This window comes from Porites lutea, chromosome 1 (assembly GCF_958299795.1).
Source record: "Porites lutea chromosome 1, jaPorLute2.1, whole genome shotgun sequence".
Lineage (NCBI taxonomy): Eukaryota > Metazoa > Cnidaria > Anthozoa > Scleractinia > Poritidae > Porites > Porites lutea.
This window is the reverse complement of record NC_133201.1, coordinates 3,685,201-3,702,315: the sequence shown is the minus strand read 5'-3', so window position 1 is coordinate 3,702,315 and position 17,115 is coordinate 3,685,201. Positions and strand designations below refer to the sequence as shown.

Genomic DNA, 17,115 nt, shown 5'->3' with positions numbered 1-17,115 from the left:
TTATTTCTAAATTTGGAAAACAGGGAAACAAGGATGGAGAATTCAATGAGCCCCGTTACTTGTCAGTTAACAAAGAAGGATTGCTAATGGTCTGTGATTCAAAAAATCACAGAGTGCAGGTATTTGAACTGAGTGGAAAGTTTGTCACAAAGTTTGGAAGTGAAGGTAGTGAGAGAGGAGAGTTTAAGTGTCCAGTGTCAACAGCAAATCTTAGTGATGGAAGGATAGTTGTATGTGATTTTAACAACAACCGAATCCAGGTTTTTGACAAGATATAATTATGATCTAACCGGTGGTATTATTGTTGAAAAGTTCAAACTGGGTATCCAGAATAAGAAACCGTAAACAAAAAGTAGCTCTTGAGGTATTTGTCACTGTTGACCTTTTCTAGTTGCCTGGGGGGGGGGGGGGGGGGGGGAGGGGGCATTAGGTTGCCCTCACAAGTAGTATGTCCCTTATCTGTGAATGTAACAATAAATTATAAACTCCTGGCTGTGGTAATAGCGGAAATGACATTCAAATTGTAAATATATTTTGTAATCTTTTTTCAAATGTACTGTACTCTCATCTAATTGCCGATTGTAGTTTAATAAGGTGTTCAATTTTTTTGAGAAGTCAAAATTGTTTTTTACGTTGTACACCCTTTCATTTTCTTTCCAGCAGTTGATAGTTGTTAGCAAGTTTATTTTTGGAGATATTATTCCCGAGCCCTAGCACAAGTACCAATTTTTTTCTCAAAAGGTTCTTCAGGTCTGTTAGTTACAACATATGTTAACTTAACTGTATTACGATTTGTTGAAAAAGCATTAAAGGATATTCAAATATAAAGAATGTCTTTTTTGTTCAAATTTATCATTGTCAAAGAGACCGTCATGTGTTGAAGTTAAACGTAACAGTTTACTTCATTCAAGTGTAAATGTATTTAGCACGCGAGTCTAATTGAGGACACTATTTTTACGTCACTACTCAGAGAATGGACCATCATTTCTATGTCCAATGATCGTCCGAATCACGTGTAGGTCTTCTGAGCAGTTTGCAGGACAAGACTGCACAGCGAACACCTTTTATTGACACCCGCGTAATACAGACACCTCATGTTTGCCCCTGGGGAAAAAGGCCCTTACATTTTCTCTTGATTCAACCCCCTCAATAAGGACACTTTCTATGCCCCCCCTCCCCACCCCACTCAGTGTCTGTAGTAACGGGGTTTGACTCAGTTCCTTTGTTATTTTAAGACCCTCAGTATTGGTCTGGTTCCGTGACTTCCTGCTCCTGCAGTCAAACGCTCTACAGGCTGAGTTAATCTTTTCGTTTAATTAAGGTAGATATCTGTTAAATCTACCATAAAGGCTTCAGTTTAGTGCATGAACTACAAGCTCTATGCAAGTGTAGCCTGCGTAGCAAGCGCATGAAGGGGAGGGGAGAAGAAGGACACGAGAGCAGATAACTGTTCTCTCTTCTCCTCTCCTCTTGCATGTCCTTATCTTATGTTACCCCAAATCCTCTCTTGAGTTCCCCCTCTCTAATAAGCCCTCTCACTCTAGTAAGCTCATTCTTTTCAGGGGATGAAAGTTAATAATCTGCCCCCATCTCTATTAAGCCCACCCTTCCTTCCCCTAATTATTTCTCACTAATAAATGATAGACTGTATTAATCAAGACAGTGAAACTTTGTGTGGGCTGATCCGGGATGGTTTATTTACCAACTGGTTGTTCGGATTTGATTCTGATCCTCGGTTCAAGCTTAATTACCGGATAATTATCAACTACTATCAGGTTTATAAAGAAAGTTTCTTCACTCCAAAATGAGAATTTTAAACACTTTCGAGTTTAAATAGGGTGTTATACTTGAATAAAACGTAGCGAATTGACATTGAAATGCACTTAAACAACTTTAACAAAAACACCTCCTTCCATCAGATAAAATGCTTAAATAGGAACATCAGTTCCTTAACAATGGAATTACTGTGCATCATAACCTAAAGTTCCTGTAATGCAAAGAATGTATTTTGACATCCATTTTTTTTACAGCGCTTGAAACACATCTTTTATAAGCTGACAATTTTTCTCTCGAAAGAGCTTGAACTTGATCACGCGAAACTCAAAAGATATGTTATTGCGTATCCTTTGAAATACCTTTTTGTCTAATTTAATAAAAACTGAGCTAGGAAAACGTGTATCGCTTTAGTCGACAGCGTACGAAACCACACGTTTCTGTGTTTCGTATACCAAAATAGGATTCACAATGTTTTGAATCCGCACTCAGCTTGAATTCAGCGGATTTTTTCCAAATAGGAATCAGCTTTACATTATGAATCAGTGTTTCTTTAGGGAGGTATTTGAACGGAGAGAAATTCTCTCTTGAAACTTGGCCAGCTGAATACAAAATGTACCATGTTTCTGTACCAAACCATGGTACAGCTACCACGGTAAATTCGCCTTCGGTTTGCCGTTTCTAATGATAACCAGTTTTCATCCACTATTTACCTTGAATGTGAATTCAGAACTGCAAAGAAACGCAGCATATTTACCACCGCTTTTGCAATTTTTCCCGCGCTTTTTAGCTGCTTCGCTATACTATCATAAGCTTTGATCTATAAAACAGGACAATTTTTAACCATTCTTAACATGACTGGATTTTAGTTATGACGGAGATTTGGCGAAAGATTTGAAAAGACCAGTGCAACACATATTGTAGGCAACAATAGGGTAAGGAGATGAAAACTAATTTGCGCACTTTTACTTTTTGTGTTAAAATAAAAGGCTGCGAAGAGCCGGGATCTTATTTACAAGTCTTTGCGTTCGACGTTAGGAGAACGCTTCGTAATCTTTGGGGATCCTGTGGTCGATGGGATACCTGTGCATGCCAGGCGTGAAGATTCGAGATTTTTGGTTACTTGGACGGGCGATGTTCAAAATCTGCGCCATTTTGAATAATTATTAAGCGCGCGCACGAATTTTAAGCCCAATAGCCGGCCAAAGAAATTGCGGGCTCAGCTGGTGGACATGCGCACACAACTATTTTTTACGTCATAATCAATTGTCATATGGCAATCACGTGCATCACTAGTTCCATCAAGGTCAACAAGCAAGATGATTACACGGGAATATTTGAGTTCGGCTAAAGAATGAACTGTGGAGTTGTTTTCTAAGCGGGTTTTATCGCTGAACTGATGATTCTGCTACACCTTTTTCGGTCAATGCCGTTCAAATCGAGCTGGAACTTCGTAGAAACACACAAATAAAGACCAGGTAACATTTGTGCCGTGAGAAGTTTACCCGTGCGTTTGAGTCTATTTATATATTTCTAGTTTAACCTCTTTACGCACGAAATATATTCTGAGATAAAGTAAGCTGTTGTTACAACTGTAATGCTTCATTCACGTCTGATATATCTACGCGGGCCATCTTGCATGGTAAGTATCTCGCTCGCTGAAGCAAGCTTAAGTTTTAAATATGTTAAACTGACGTACATGAACTTAAAATAATCACGAGATGAAAAGTTTGCACAATTGCAAAAGATTCTGTCCTGTTCTCTGACATCAGTAATCTAGCAAAAAGCTAATATGTTCCCGTCGCTGCTATGATCATTGTTTTCATTTCAAGTTGTGTCACGCAAGAAGCCAGGACTTTGTAACCTTCGAGGCTACCATTTTTTCGAAGTTTGTAGTGACATGTTTATCTTTTTAACAACATAGAACTTTTTACGATCTATTTTACATTTTTATCGACCATGCTTGAGGGAGAATAAGACAGGAGTAAAGAGTTAATGAGTGAGATATTTTGAAGCTGTATACGCGAAGAGCATCTCTTAAGAAAAGAATGTTTACGTTTTAATTCATAATCTCTTCCATGATTTGAAATAATGCTTGACGACACAAAAAAGCTAATCTGGAGCTAAGAAAATTCGAACGCACTCATTAATCTATGATTACTTCTAGTTGTAGGCCTTTATTGGACCGATCGAGAAACGAGAAGACAAATTGCAAAAAAAGAAATGAGACTAAAAAGAAAGAAAGAAAAACGGAAAAACGGAAAAACAAAAAAAATTACAAAGAAGGTAGAGGGAAGAAACCCAAAATACAAGCGTGTTTAAACTCACAAGAAATTAGAAAAGTTAATAAAGTAAACAAAACAAACAAAAGCAAGTAAAAAAAGTTATACGTTTAACAATGAAAGCACGCTGATCAAAACATGTACGATCAGTCTGTTTTAGTCTCCGTTGCAGCCGGCCCTGCACGCACTTGATAAAAACAAATGAGAATAAAACATCTCAATTCTTGACTCGTACCATAATAGTACTAATTTAAATTTGTGCAAAAAAAAATTCATTTGAAAGAGAGCACTTCACTGAGGTGTCCGTGAAAAATGACAACTACGGACAATTCAGATGCTGATTGTTGCACTTTAGTTTCGCTAAAAACAAATTCTACATTACCTATCCCCTCGCTCATGTACAGAAGGTTAATCAGTTTTTCACTTTTAGTGAAACTAAACCGAAGAATACATTCAGTGTCACGGTTTCCTTGGGTGCCCTGTTCCTGCAGGATTGAATCCAATGTTTCACTAAATCCAAGGATTTCAGTAATAAACTTCGTTTCAACAGAGTTTCAGTTTTTCTACTTCGTCTTTTTTCTGTGAGAGAGATTCCAATGATTTTGTCGCTTGATTATCGACTGCATCAAAAACGTCTTGTTTTCTCGCTTCGATGATCACAATAATTTTGTCTACACAAGACTGCACTTGGCATTTTATCTCGGTCTTTGGATTGAAATTGTTTTTTGGTTGAATTGTTCGACTTCCTTTTGTTTTTCCAGTACTTTGTCTTTCAAAGATTTTATCACGGAGCTGATCTTTTTTTTGCGTGCGTTGGTAGTTTCTTAATTGCAAAGGCATCTTAACATGACCTTCAAGGTACCTGCACGCTGAATTATACTCTATAAGTTAACACACCTTGGTCTTAAGGAAAAACAGTCCCTGTTATACTTCACTGCACCTTCAACCCCTCTGTGGTTGGAAGTCTAAGCTGGCATGGCCCAAAGGCCCACAGAAACTAAAGATTTTAATGGTAAAAATTTTCTGCAACTGCCATTTTTTCTGGAGCATTTTGTTGGACTGTATATATCAGAGATGGCCGAAGGTTGATTAATTAATGTACCTAAAGCTCCTTCATTCCTACTTTCGACTTTCTTGACCACCTCGCACGGAAATGCTTGCCGGCAATTTATCCATGCTTCAAGGAGCTTATTAACACTTCTCGGAAATACAGTTGATGATTTTTATTCTTCGGTCAAACCACCAAAACATGTCAAGAAACTCTATTTGATTGGTTAATAATACAGTGTTTAGTCTGGGTCACAAAACAAGACTTCATTGTTCATTCGCAAAGCCATTCTCTTGAAGCTTCTTGATCGCCAACAACTAGAGGCCAAAATTTTAGAAAAGTAACCTTGCTTCCGACCTTTTCCATGGATATAAAGACCTTGCTCGACAATCTTCATGATGAATTATCCTGTTCCGTGTGTATGTGTACATTCACTGATCCAAAGCAGTTGCCTTGTTTGCACAATTTCTGTCTTCACTGCTTGAACGAAGTTCAACGAACGAGCGGCGTCCATGGCAAAATTACATGCCCCGAGTGCAGAAGACAGTTTCAGATTTCTGGAAGTGGAAATCCCAGCGAACTTCCCACAAATTTTCGAATAAACAGCCTGTTAGATGTCTTGGCAATAAAAGAGTGTAGTACAGCTAACGTGAAGTGTGGAAACTGCGATAAAAGGAGTTCCCAGACCTCGTATTGCTTCCAGTGTTGTTCCTTCTGGTGCGAGAAATGCATTTTAGGACATGACATAATGCGTGCTAACAACGAACACAGAACGCTAGCACTAAAAGATTTTCAAGATCAAGACATCAAGGCCGTATTAGAGCGACCAGCATTTTGTCAGAAGAAACACCATGAAAAAGAAGAGCTGAAATTCTTTTGCAAGGGCTGTAAAGTCGCCATTTGTAGCACTTGTGCTGTAACACTTCATGAAGGTCATAGTAAGATGCCTTTGCAAGAAGCTACTGATGAGGGCAAAACACAGATTAGCTCCATAATAAAATCTTTAAAAGACAAAGTACTGGAAAAACAAAAGGAAGTCGAACAATTCAACCAAAAAAGCATCGCATTTCAATCGAAAGTAGCCGAGGTAAAAAGCCAAGTGCAGTCTTGTGTAGACCAAATTATTGCAATCATCGAAGCGAAAAAACAAGATGTTTTTAATGTGATTGATAATCAAGCGACAAAATCACTGGAATCTCTCTTACAGAAAAAAGGCGAAGTGGAAAAACAAGTGAAATTAATTGAATCAGCAATTGAACAAACTGAAACTCTGTTAAAACGAGGTTTTAGTTCTGAAATCAAGGGATTCAGTGAAACATTTGATTCAATCCTGAAGGAACAGGGCACCAAAGAAAACCGCGACACTAAATGTATTCCTCGGTTTAGTTTCACTAAAAGTGAAAAACTAATTAACCTGCTGAGCATGAGCGAGGGGATAGGTAAAGTAGAATTTGTTTTTAGCGAAACTAAAGCGGAACAATCAGGAACTAAAGGTAAAGAAAGTAATAAAGTAGTTGCAGGGAATAAAGGGACAAATTTTTGTGAAAGTCCTTTTAAGGCTCAGGTACAAACCAGGCGCTTCAGATCTGTGATGTCATTTGGACAAAAAGGTAAGTCTGTTGAAATGCTTAACTTGCCCTATGGGGTGGCAGTGAATGATCAGGATGAAATTGCTGTGACTGAGCTCGGTAACCACAGGGTTTCAGTGTTAAGTAGTGACGGTACCCACTTAAGATCCTTTGGAAGGAAGGGTCAGAATAATGGTGAGTTCCAGTTCCCTACAGGGATCGCTTTTGATAGTCATGGCAATATTGTAGTGGCAGACTGTTATAACCACAGGGTGCAAGTCTTTGATCGGAATGGCAAGTTTCTTAGTATGTTTGGTAAACAAGGAAAACGTGATAATCAGCTTGGATCCCCTGCAGGTTTATCAATAAACGGCGACGGTGAAATTATTGTTGCTGATAAAGGTAACAAATTAATCAAGATATTCTCTTCTAATGGGAAGTATTCACGTAAATTTGATGGAGGAGGTTCTTTGGTCAATCCCTATTACTGTATCCAACACGGTCAATATTTTATAGTCTCAGATCGTGGTAATTATTCCATTAAAATGTTTAATCTGGAGGGAAAGTTTATTTCTAAATTTGGAAAACAGGGAATCGAAAATGGAGAATTCAATGAGCCCCGTTACTTGTCAGTTAACAAAGAAGGATTGCTTATGGTCTGTGATGAAAAGAATCACAGAGTTCAGGTACTTGATCTGAGTGGAAAGTTTGTTACAAAGTTTGGAAGTGAAGGTAGTGAGAGAGGAGAGTTTAAGTGTCCAGTGTCTACAGCAAATCTTAGTGATGGAAGGATAGTTGTGTGTGAGAAGGAGAACAACCGAATCCAGGTTTTTGACCAGTTATAATATGATCTTTCCAGTGATATTATTGTTGAAACTTTCAAATTGGCTTCTTTATCTAGGAAAAGAAACCATAACTTTTCGAACAAAATCATTTTGTGGGTTATTTGTCACTGTTGACCTTTTCTAGTTGTCGGGGGGCATTAGGTTGTTCTCACATGTAGTTTGTCTTTTCTGTGAATGTAACAACAAATTATAAAATCGTGGCTGTAATAATAGCTGAAATGACATTCAACTTGTAAATATATTTTGTAATCCTTTTTCAAATGTATTGTAGTCTCATTTAATTGCCGTTGTAGGTTAATAAGGTTGTTCATTTTTTTGGTATCAAAATTGTTTTTTATGTTGTACACCTTTTCATTTTCTTTCCAGCAGTTGTTAGTTGTTAGCTAGTGTATTTTTGGAAGTATTTTTCCCGCGCCCTCAGCTCAAGTACCATTTTTTCTCATCAGGATCTTCAGGTCCGTTAAATTATAACATATATCTTTGCCGAACCGTACAACGTTTTGTTGAAAATGCATTAAAGGATAATCAAATATGAAGAATGTTTTTCTTTTGTTCAAATTTTTCGTTGTTAGTGAGATCGTCAAGTGTTAACGTTAAACGTACGTCATTCAAGTGTAAAATAATGTATTTAGCACGCTTGTACTAATTGAAGATACTATTTTTACGCCTCTTCAATTCTCGGAGAATGGACCATCATTATATGTCCAGTGATCATCCGAGCCGCGTAAAGGTCTACTGAGCAGTTTGTAGGACAAGACAACAGTACAATCAAATCCCTTATTAATTAAAAAACCGAAAAATCATCTTTTGCCGATTTTTTCACCTGATTTTACATTAAATGGCTAGCCTGAAATTCATCCGATTGGTTCGAGTCGTTTTCTACTCTCAACATTGAACAACGTCGTTACTGAGGGAGTAATAACGACTCGAAGTAATCAGATGAAATTCAGGCTAATTAAATGGCCAGATTTGGTTGTTTTATGATGAAAAGTGGATTTTTGTCAAAGCCCTTACACAGTTTTCTCTTAATTCAACCCCTTTTATACGGACACTTTCGTCTCATTCCAATCTTTTTTACAAGAAGACTATCGGTAGCCACTGATTGGACCTACAAAAGCAAAACCGTTTGCTTTCTAGCTAAAACAGGGCGTGGCTGGTCACGTGATGCAGTTATAAACAATTTTTCAAATGAACTTTGAAGATTTCTTAGTTATGATTAGCCTTAATTTATTAGACTTGGGATACCGTAAAATTCCGAAACTAAGCCCCGGGGCTTATATTTTTCAAAGGCCCTTTTTGAGGAGGTTATTTTTGGAGGGGCTCACCTACGGAGTAAATTTACCATTTTTGCTTTGTTTTACTTTGTATTTGAGGGTAATTTTCCTAGTACAAGCCCCCGGGGGGCTTATGTTAGAAGACGCGATTTAACGGAGGGTTTTTTGCGCCGGACTAAGGGGCTTATATTTGAAGGGGCTTATACATGGAGGGGCTTATTTTCGGAATTTTACGATATCTAAAAGAAAAAAAGTTACATTTGACCACCCCCTTTCAAAATTCTGAGGAATTTGTAAAGAACCAAGCCTTAATCAATTTGAGCCGTCAGGTGCTTTGAGATTGGTCAAAATTTGCTAAATGATGTACACGTGGACATGTGCTCTATCCTCGCCGATATTGCTAATTACCAACATAATAGCTAGAATTGAAAGCCTAAGGGGTCCAGGGAGAATAATATGCATGGGTCCATATGGACCCAATCACCCAAAACTTCCAAAGCGGACGACAAAGAGTTTTATTAAGCAATAGACCACACTTTTTATGAGCTTACCGGCGTGGTAATCCCCTCCGCTCGTGATTTACAAGCTTTTCGAGTGTTTTCCCAACATCCCGCGTGGGTTATCACGCCCGTAAACCCATAGAAAGTGTGGTCCATTGCTTTTATAAAATACCTTTACGTTTTTTGAGTTTACCGGCACAATAAACCATGGGTTTTTAACCAATCAGAACGCGCGTACTATCTTAGTTATTCTATAAAGGTAGATATCTATTAAATCTACTATAAACACTTCAGTTCAGGGCATGTACTACAGGCTGTACGCAAGTGTAACCTGCGTAGCAAGTGCATGAAGCGGAGGGGAGAAAAAGAACATGGGAGCAGATAAGGTTATCTCCCCTACCCTTCCCTCTCCTCTCCTCTTGTCCTTATCTTATCTGTCGAGCAATGTAGGGTTCCTGATTGCAGGAGTCTTTTTAATCCCCTCCCCTTCTCCCTACCCGTCCCCTTCTTATGTTCTCCACACAGGTTAACCCTGTGGTATCCTTGAGCATGATTACTTGTCAGGCTATCGTTTCATCTTAACTCATTCACGTCTACTCCTCTATCTTTTTTGAAGGTATTCATATAGGTCATATAGAGGGTCTGATCGGTCGTCGCTTACAATACCAATAGTTAGAGACGAGCTGTAATGAGTTACAGAACGTCACTGGCCACAACTAGTCCTAAATAAGAAATTTGCGACTATGTCGGAGAGAAAATTGCCGTCACTTATGATCTTGGTCTTATTTTGGTCTTATTATGATAAGTTCGCGCGCGAGTTCCATTGTCCTTACCGCGAGTATCGAGGTCGCTGGCCGCAAAAATTCCCTTGCAAGACGGCTTAGTCATTGGAAAGCCCTGTCGTCCGACGGAAAAGTACATTCTGACTTATATTTTTGTTTCTGTAGAAAGCCAAGGAGATAACAGGAGCAGAGTTTAGTACATCACCCACTCACACAAGTGATGGCATCCTTGCGAGCCTCTTGCGATAGCCAATAAAAACGGTGTTCTCTTTAAAACTGTCCCAGAGTTCAATTAGTCTGCTACACAGCCGTTTTTAGAGTCGTCACGCAACGCTCCTCCTCGTTACGTGACGACACTAAAAACGGCTGTGTAGCAGACTAAGGCTCCTCACGCGTGAATTCCAAATGACCACATCAGCTCACTGCAGGTGTTTTCTGGGAGCGCGTACTAGAATTCGCTCTGTTTAATAGTGTTACGCTCAACTCTTTGAGATGATCGTTGGAACCGTTTATAACTGTTACTCTACAGAGGCGTCTGCCTTTTAGAGAGTAATGGTAGGAGACCAATTAATATTTCCAGAGTTTTTATGAGCTGTTAGTTTGCTTTCACAATCACACACAGGCAGCTACACACTTTGCGTGGCTCGCTTGTTCGAAAATGATGCGCCTGCGTTTATTGTAGGCCATGTGTCACCTGATAAAGTAGCTCGCCGCTGGTCCCTTGCGCTTCGTCACCAGTCACTCGCGTTTCGCTCTCGCTTCTATGAGAAACCGTGGGAAAAACGAAGTGCCTGGGGAGGACGCTGAGCTCGCCGTGAATCAAATTCCTAGCTGTATTAAAAAAAAACTGGATTCGAACCCTTGCTTAGCTTTGTCATTACCCTTCTTCTCTTTTTTCATCAAATTAATGTTACTTTTTCCGCAGGTTTTATTGAAGAACTGAAAAGCATCTAACAGTGAGTGGCTTTTTCTATTCTAAAATGACAAGTTAAGTAAATAAAAGAAGCTTTCGTTCTGCGGTGAACCTTTCTGGAACAGCCTCGCTTCGACTTTCTTGACGACGACCACGCGCGGAAACCCTTGACTTGACAGCAGGTTCAATACCTATTGGCTATACTACAAAGCTGATTAACAATTCTCGGAAATACAGGAAGTTTTTTATTCCTCCGTCAAACCATCAAAACATGTCAAGAAACTCTATTTCATTGGTTAATAATACAGAGCCGGTTTAGTCTGGGTCACAAGACAAGACTTCATTGTTCATTGGCAAAGCCATTCCCTTGTTCGTCAACAACTAGGCCAAACTTTTTAAAAAGTAACCTTGTTTCCGACCTTTTCCATGGATCTCAAGACCTTGCTCAACAATCTTCATGATGAAGTATCGTGCTCTGTGTGCATGTGTACATTCACTGATCCAAAGCAGTTGCCTTGTTTGCACAGTTTCTGTCTTCATTGCCTGAACGGAATTCAACGAACGAGCGGCGTCCATGGAAAAATTACATGCCCCGAGTGTAGGAGACAGTTTCAGATTTCTGGAAGTGGAAATCCCAGCGAACTTCCCACCAATTTTCGAATAAACAGCCTGCTAGATGTCTTGGCAATAAAAGAGTGCAGTACAGTCAACGTCAAATGCAGAAACTGCGAGAAACGGAGCTCCCAGACCTCGTATTGTTTCCTGTGTTGTTCCTTCTGGTGTGAAGAATGTATTGTAGGACATAACATAATGCGAGAAAATAAAGATCACAGAACGTTAGCGCTGAAAGATTTTCAAGATGAAGACATCAAGGCTGTTTTAGAGCGACCAGCATTTTGTCAGAAGAAACACCATGAAAACAAAGAGTTGGAGCTCTTTTGCAAGGACTGTAAAGTCGCCATTTGTAGCGCTTGTGCCATGACACTTCATGATAATCATGTCAAGATGCTTTTGCAAGAAGCTACGGATGCCCGCAAGACACAGATCAAATCCATTATTAAATCTTTGAAAGACAAAGTACTGGAAAAACAAAAGGAAGTCGAACAATTCAACCAAAAAAGCATCGAACTTCAATCGCAAGTAGCCGACATAAAAAGCCAAGTGCAGTCTTTTGTAGACCAAATTATTGCAATCATCGAAGCGAGGAAACAGGATGTTTTTGAAGTGACTGATGATCAAGCGAAAAAATCACTGGAATCTCTCTCACATAAAAAAGACGAAGTGAACAAACAAGTGAAATTAATTGAATCAGCAATTGAACAAACTGAAACTCTGTTAAAACGAAGCTTTAGCACTGAAATCCTGGGATTTAATGAAACATTTGATTCAATCCTACAGGAACAGAGCACCCAAGAAAACCGTGACACTGAATGTATTCCTCGGTTTAGTTTCACTAAAAGTGAAAAACTGATTAACCTTTCGAGCATGAGCGAGGGGATAGGTAATGTAGAATTTGTTTTTAGCGAACCTAAGGCGCAACAATTGGGAACTAAAGGTAAAGAGAGTAATAAAGTAGTTGCTGGGGATAAAGGGGCAAATTTTTGTGAAAGTCCTTTTAAGGCTCAGGTAAAAACCAGGCGCTTCAGATCTGTGCTGTCATTTGGACAAAAAGGTAAGTCTGTTGGAATGCTTAGCCTTCCCTGGGGTGTGGCAGTGAATGATCGTGATGAAATTGCTGTGACTGAGTACTTGAACTACAGGGTTTCAGTGTTTAGTAGTGACGGTACCCACTTAAGATCGTTTGGTAGTTACGGTAAGAATAATGGTGAGTTCTATTGCCCTACAGGGATCGCTTTTGATAGTCATGGCAATATTGTGGTGGCGGACAGTTTGAACCACAGGGTGCAAGTCTTTGATAGGAATGGCAACTTTCTTAGTAAGTTTGGTAAACAAGGAAGTCGACGTGATAATCAGCTTCAATACCCTGAAGGTTTATCAATAAACAGTAACGGTGATATTATTGTTGCTGATAAAGGTAACAAACTAGTCAAGATATTCTCTTGTAGTGGGGGGTATTTACGTAAATTTGGTGGAGCAGGTTCTTTGCTCGAACCCTATCACTGTATCCAACACGGTCAATATTTTATAGTCTCAGAAGGTAGTGATTATTCCATTAAAATGTTTAATCTGGAGGGAAAGTTTATTTCTAAATTTGGAAAACAGGGAAACAACGATGGAGAGTTCAATCAGCCCCGTTACTTGTCAGTTAACAAAGAAGGATTGCTAATGGTCTGTGATGCAGGAAATCACAGAGTTCAGTTATTTGAACTGAGTGGAAAATTTGTTACAAAGTTTGGAATTAAAGGTAGTGAGAGAGGAGAGTTTAACTTTCCAAGGTGTACAGCAAATCTTAGTGATGGAAGAATAGTTGTGTGTGATAAGAACAACAACCGAATCCAGGTTTTTGACAGGATATAATATGATCTTACCAGTGGTATAATTATTGGTGAAAAGGTTAAATTGGTTTTGTAGAATAAGAAAACGGAATTTTTCGAACAACCCCATGTCGAGAGGTATTTGTCACCGTTGACTTTTTCTACTTGCCCGGGGGGGTGGGGTGGGGGGGTGGGGAGGGGGCATTAGGTTGCCCTCGAATGTAGTTTGTCTTTTCTGTGAATGTAACAATAAATTATTAAGAATCATAGGTGTAATAATAGCTGAAATGACATTCAACTTGTAAATATATTTTAATTTGTAACCTTTTTTCATATGTATTGTAGTATCATTGATTTGCCGATTGTAGTTTAATAAGATGGTTCACCTTTTGGTATCAAAATTGTTTTTTTTATGTTGTACGGTATACCTTTTCATTTTCTTTCCAGCAGTTGCTAGTTGTTAGCTAGTGTGTTTTTGGAAATACTGTCCCCGCGCCCTTACTTCAAGTACCATTTTTTTCACAACAGGTTTTTCTGGTCCGTTAATTATAAGATCTTATAACATATACTAACCGAACTGTATAACGATTTGTTGAAAATGCATTAAAGGATAATCAGATATAAAGAATGTTTTTTGTTGTTGTTCAAATTGATCGTAGTAAAGGAGACCGTCATGTTTTGAGCTTAAACGTACCAGAATACTGTAATGCTCGTGAAAATTCTGCAAGATATCAACGCCACACCGAAAGAACTCAAACTGAGCGGGATTGTAGCCATAGGCAGCTGTTTCGCGGCTATTATTGCAGCTCTTCAGTATGGCGTAACCACTAGAAAAAGCTCTGTTGAAAAAAACCCGCGCACTCTGATTTACCTAACCTGATTTACCACTTAAACATAGCATTGTTAAACGTATTTTAGTATTAAACGATAGATATAGACACATTTTTACCCCCTAAAAATTTTTCAACTGTTCGGATTTCCTAGCCGAAAGTCTAGTGATCCGAAAATTCTAGTGATCAAAACTTACCTTTTCGAAAATTTCGGCCAGAAAAAAAGCTCCCGAAAATTCTAGGTGACCTTTTTAGGGTAAAAATCCGTTAAAAATGGGCAATTATACCATTTGTTAGATGTTCGCAAATTCTAGGAGAGGCAGGCAAGAAAGAAATTTAACAACAAATGTTCCGAAAATTCTACATTTCAAATCGTCTTTCGAACAGATATTTTTTCTAAAATTGATGTTGGGTGCCCCTGATTTACCCTGACTTAGAACTCACAACACCCACAGAAGACAAAATCATGCCATATCACGTGTCTCCTGGAGGACAAGAGGCCAAGTGTCAAGTTGATGTCTCCAAAGAAAATATAAAGGAGCGCTCGTTAGCCGAAAACAACTCACGAATCGGGTTGAAGAACTGCTCATGCAGTTCATGAAAATCTCAAGAAGGAACACAGGGAGGTGTGGAAGTGGTTTCGTCAAAACAAGATTGAACCCTGAAAAATGCAAGGCGCTGGTTCTGGCGCCAAAGCCTAATGCCCGCGATTTGCTGAAGGTGCTGCCGTACCACTAGTTACTATAATCAGGGATGTGTTTGGGTTACCATTACCCTGCGAGCAGAGGCCCTTCGATCTTCCTAGATAAGTCTGAATTTTGTAAAACTCGTTGCGAAAATTAGCACTGAACAAAGTTGCAGCTAGATGTTGTATAGGCCGTATAGAATATACACTGTACACTGACTGTAGGAGGGTCTCAATGGGGTTAACCGCCAGTGCAGCCGTCAAATAGCCTAAAATTTAACCGTCAGCCGTCGAAAAAGGTTCAGTTTACTGTCAACCGTCACAAATGCAGATTAATATTAACCGTAAAAAGGTTTCAAGACATTTCAAAACATTGACTTTTTCAGCTGATCTGCCCGGTCCTCTGGCTTCCCTATACGATCCTATACTGACCACCTAACCAGCAGAATCCGGAAACGGGCTTTGAAAAATCTAGGAGAAGACCAGCAAACGGCGATACCGTTAAGAAAGTTCAAAAAATTCGTTTGGGGCCCTTTTGCGAATAGCACAATGTAGGGGTGCATTGTAAGCAGTTTGCACTGTAAGTGTCAACAGATGAGATTCACAAGACACAAATCGACACAAACCTTAGTCGGATTTCCAGTATATTTTCAAACTTTTATAACATTCGTTCAAAGGAGCAATTACCATTGATCATGTTTTCGTTCGATGAGGAAAAAACTACATCACAAATTCGTATAGGTAATAGCATGAGTTGTAGTGATATTTGGCATAAATACCACGAGTGATATTTCGAAATTGTTATACGTAATTTCACGAGCCGTTAGGCGAGTGAAATTTGAGACAATTTTGAAATATCACTCATGGTATTTATGCCAAATATCACACACAAATCATGCTATTATTTGTTTATACTACTACCCACAAAAGGTTTTGTAATTTTCATATGTAGGTATTTCAAATTAAGCTGAAATACCACTGCTCTAAGCCAATCAAATTGCAGAATTTCCCATGTAGTAGTATAAAAGAGTAAATACATCATGTCCCAAAATGTTATTGAATGTTAACTTCAATGCAAAAATCGTTATTGAATCTGATGTATGCGCAAATGTTCTTTTTTTCGCGCTAATGAATGTATCTTCTTTGCGTATTATATTTGTTAAGCACGCGAAGGGGTACCAATTTTTTTTTTTCAAAAAAAATATCTCATCTTTGTAACATAAATCAATTAAAAAATTGCACTTTATGAGCCTGTCATTAGCTTACCCCAGGGATAGGACCCTGGGCAATCCAGGGGAATATCTCTGGGAATACAAGTGAATAAATTGGGTTCCCTGCCCCTGGGGAGTGTATTATTCAGAACAATATTTCAGTTAGAAAGAAAAGGGGTGGGGAAAATTTATACAGTGAAACCTCGATTCAACTCCGGCAAACCTCTATGTTACAAAGTCCTCAGTTATAACGAACGACTTTCTTTACCCCTCTAATAGTAAAATATATGGAAAATAGCCTCGATGTAACGAAACCTCATTACAGCGAGCGCATGTCGCCAGTCCCTTGGCCCTTCGTTATATCGAGGTTCCACTGTGACTTACAATCCGATGGTTGGCCCGGGGTGATGGCATTTGTCGGATCAATTTAGGTATGGGAAACTGCCCACCTACCCCTCCCCTAACTTAACGTTAACATTTGTGTCTCACTTGGGGCAAAATGTTCATTACCGAAGTGTACCTAAGTTTTTGTTGCTGACAAAGTATTACTAGATCACCCATTAAAGAAACATTATTATAACTGATGGTTCAGATGAAAGTTTCTTTATTCTAGCTCAGTTTATCTCTTATCTTTGTCCAATACTCACAAATAGACTCCATTGGTGTTAGTGGTGATAAGAAGGGTCTCCATTGGTACCAATGAATGTGAATTCAGAATATTTGCAAAGAAACGCAGCATAACCACCGCTTTTGCAATTTTTCCCGCGCTTTTTATCTGCTGTGCTATACTATCACGAGCTTTGATATATAAAACAGGACAATCCGGTTTTTAACCATTCTTAACATGACTGGATAGTTATGACGGGGATTTGGCGGAGGAATTTGAAAAGTCTAGTGTAGCACATGTTGTAAGCAACAATAGGGTAACGAAAAATATTTTGCGCACTTTTCCTTTTTGTGTTAAAATAC

The 17,115-nt window shown here is 38.9% G+C and overlaps 2 protein-coding genes across 2 annotated transcripts; both read left to right on the top strand.

Annotated features, from left to right (window-relative positions):
• Positions 1–5,370: 5,370 nt before the first annotated feature.
• On the top strand, positions 5,371–7,947 carry LOC140934209 (uncharacterized). Its single transcript, XM_073383878.1, has one exon. The coding sequence runs from the start codon at positions 5,468–5,470 to the stop codon at positions 7,514–7,516; it is 2,049 nt and encodes a 682-aa protein (XP_073239979.1). The 5' UTR covers positions 5,371–5,467; the 3' UTR covers positions 7,517–7,947.
• Positions 7,948–11,356: 3,409 nt separating this feature from the next.
• Positions 11,357–13,542, top strand: LOC140934199 (E3 ubiquitin-protein ligase TRIM71-like). Its single transcript, XM_073383871.1, has one exon. The coding sequence runs from the start codon at positions 11,412–11,414 to the stop codon at positions 13,461–13,463; it is 2,052 nt and encodes a 683-aa protein (XP_073239972.1). The 5' UTR covers positions 11,357–11,411; the 3' UTR covers positions 13,464–13,542.
• Positions 13,543–17,115: the final 3,573 nt, after the last annotated feature.

What these genes read in the sequence shown, in the direction of transcription:
- LOC140934209 (XM_073383878.1), top strand. Translation starts at nt 5,468, where the DNA reads ATGGATATAAAGACCTTGCTCGACAATCTTCATGATGAATTATCCTGT.
- LOC140934199 (XM_073383871.1), top strand. Translation starts at nt 11,412, where the DNA reads ATGGATCTCAAGACCTTGCTCAACAATCTTCATGATGAAGTATCGTGC.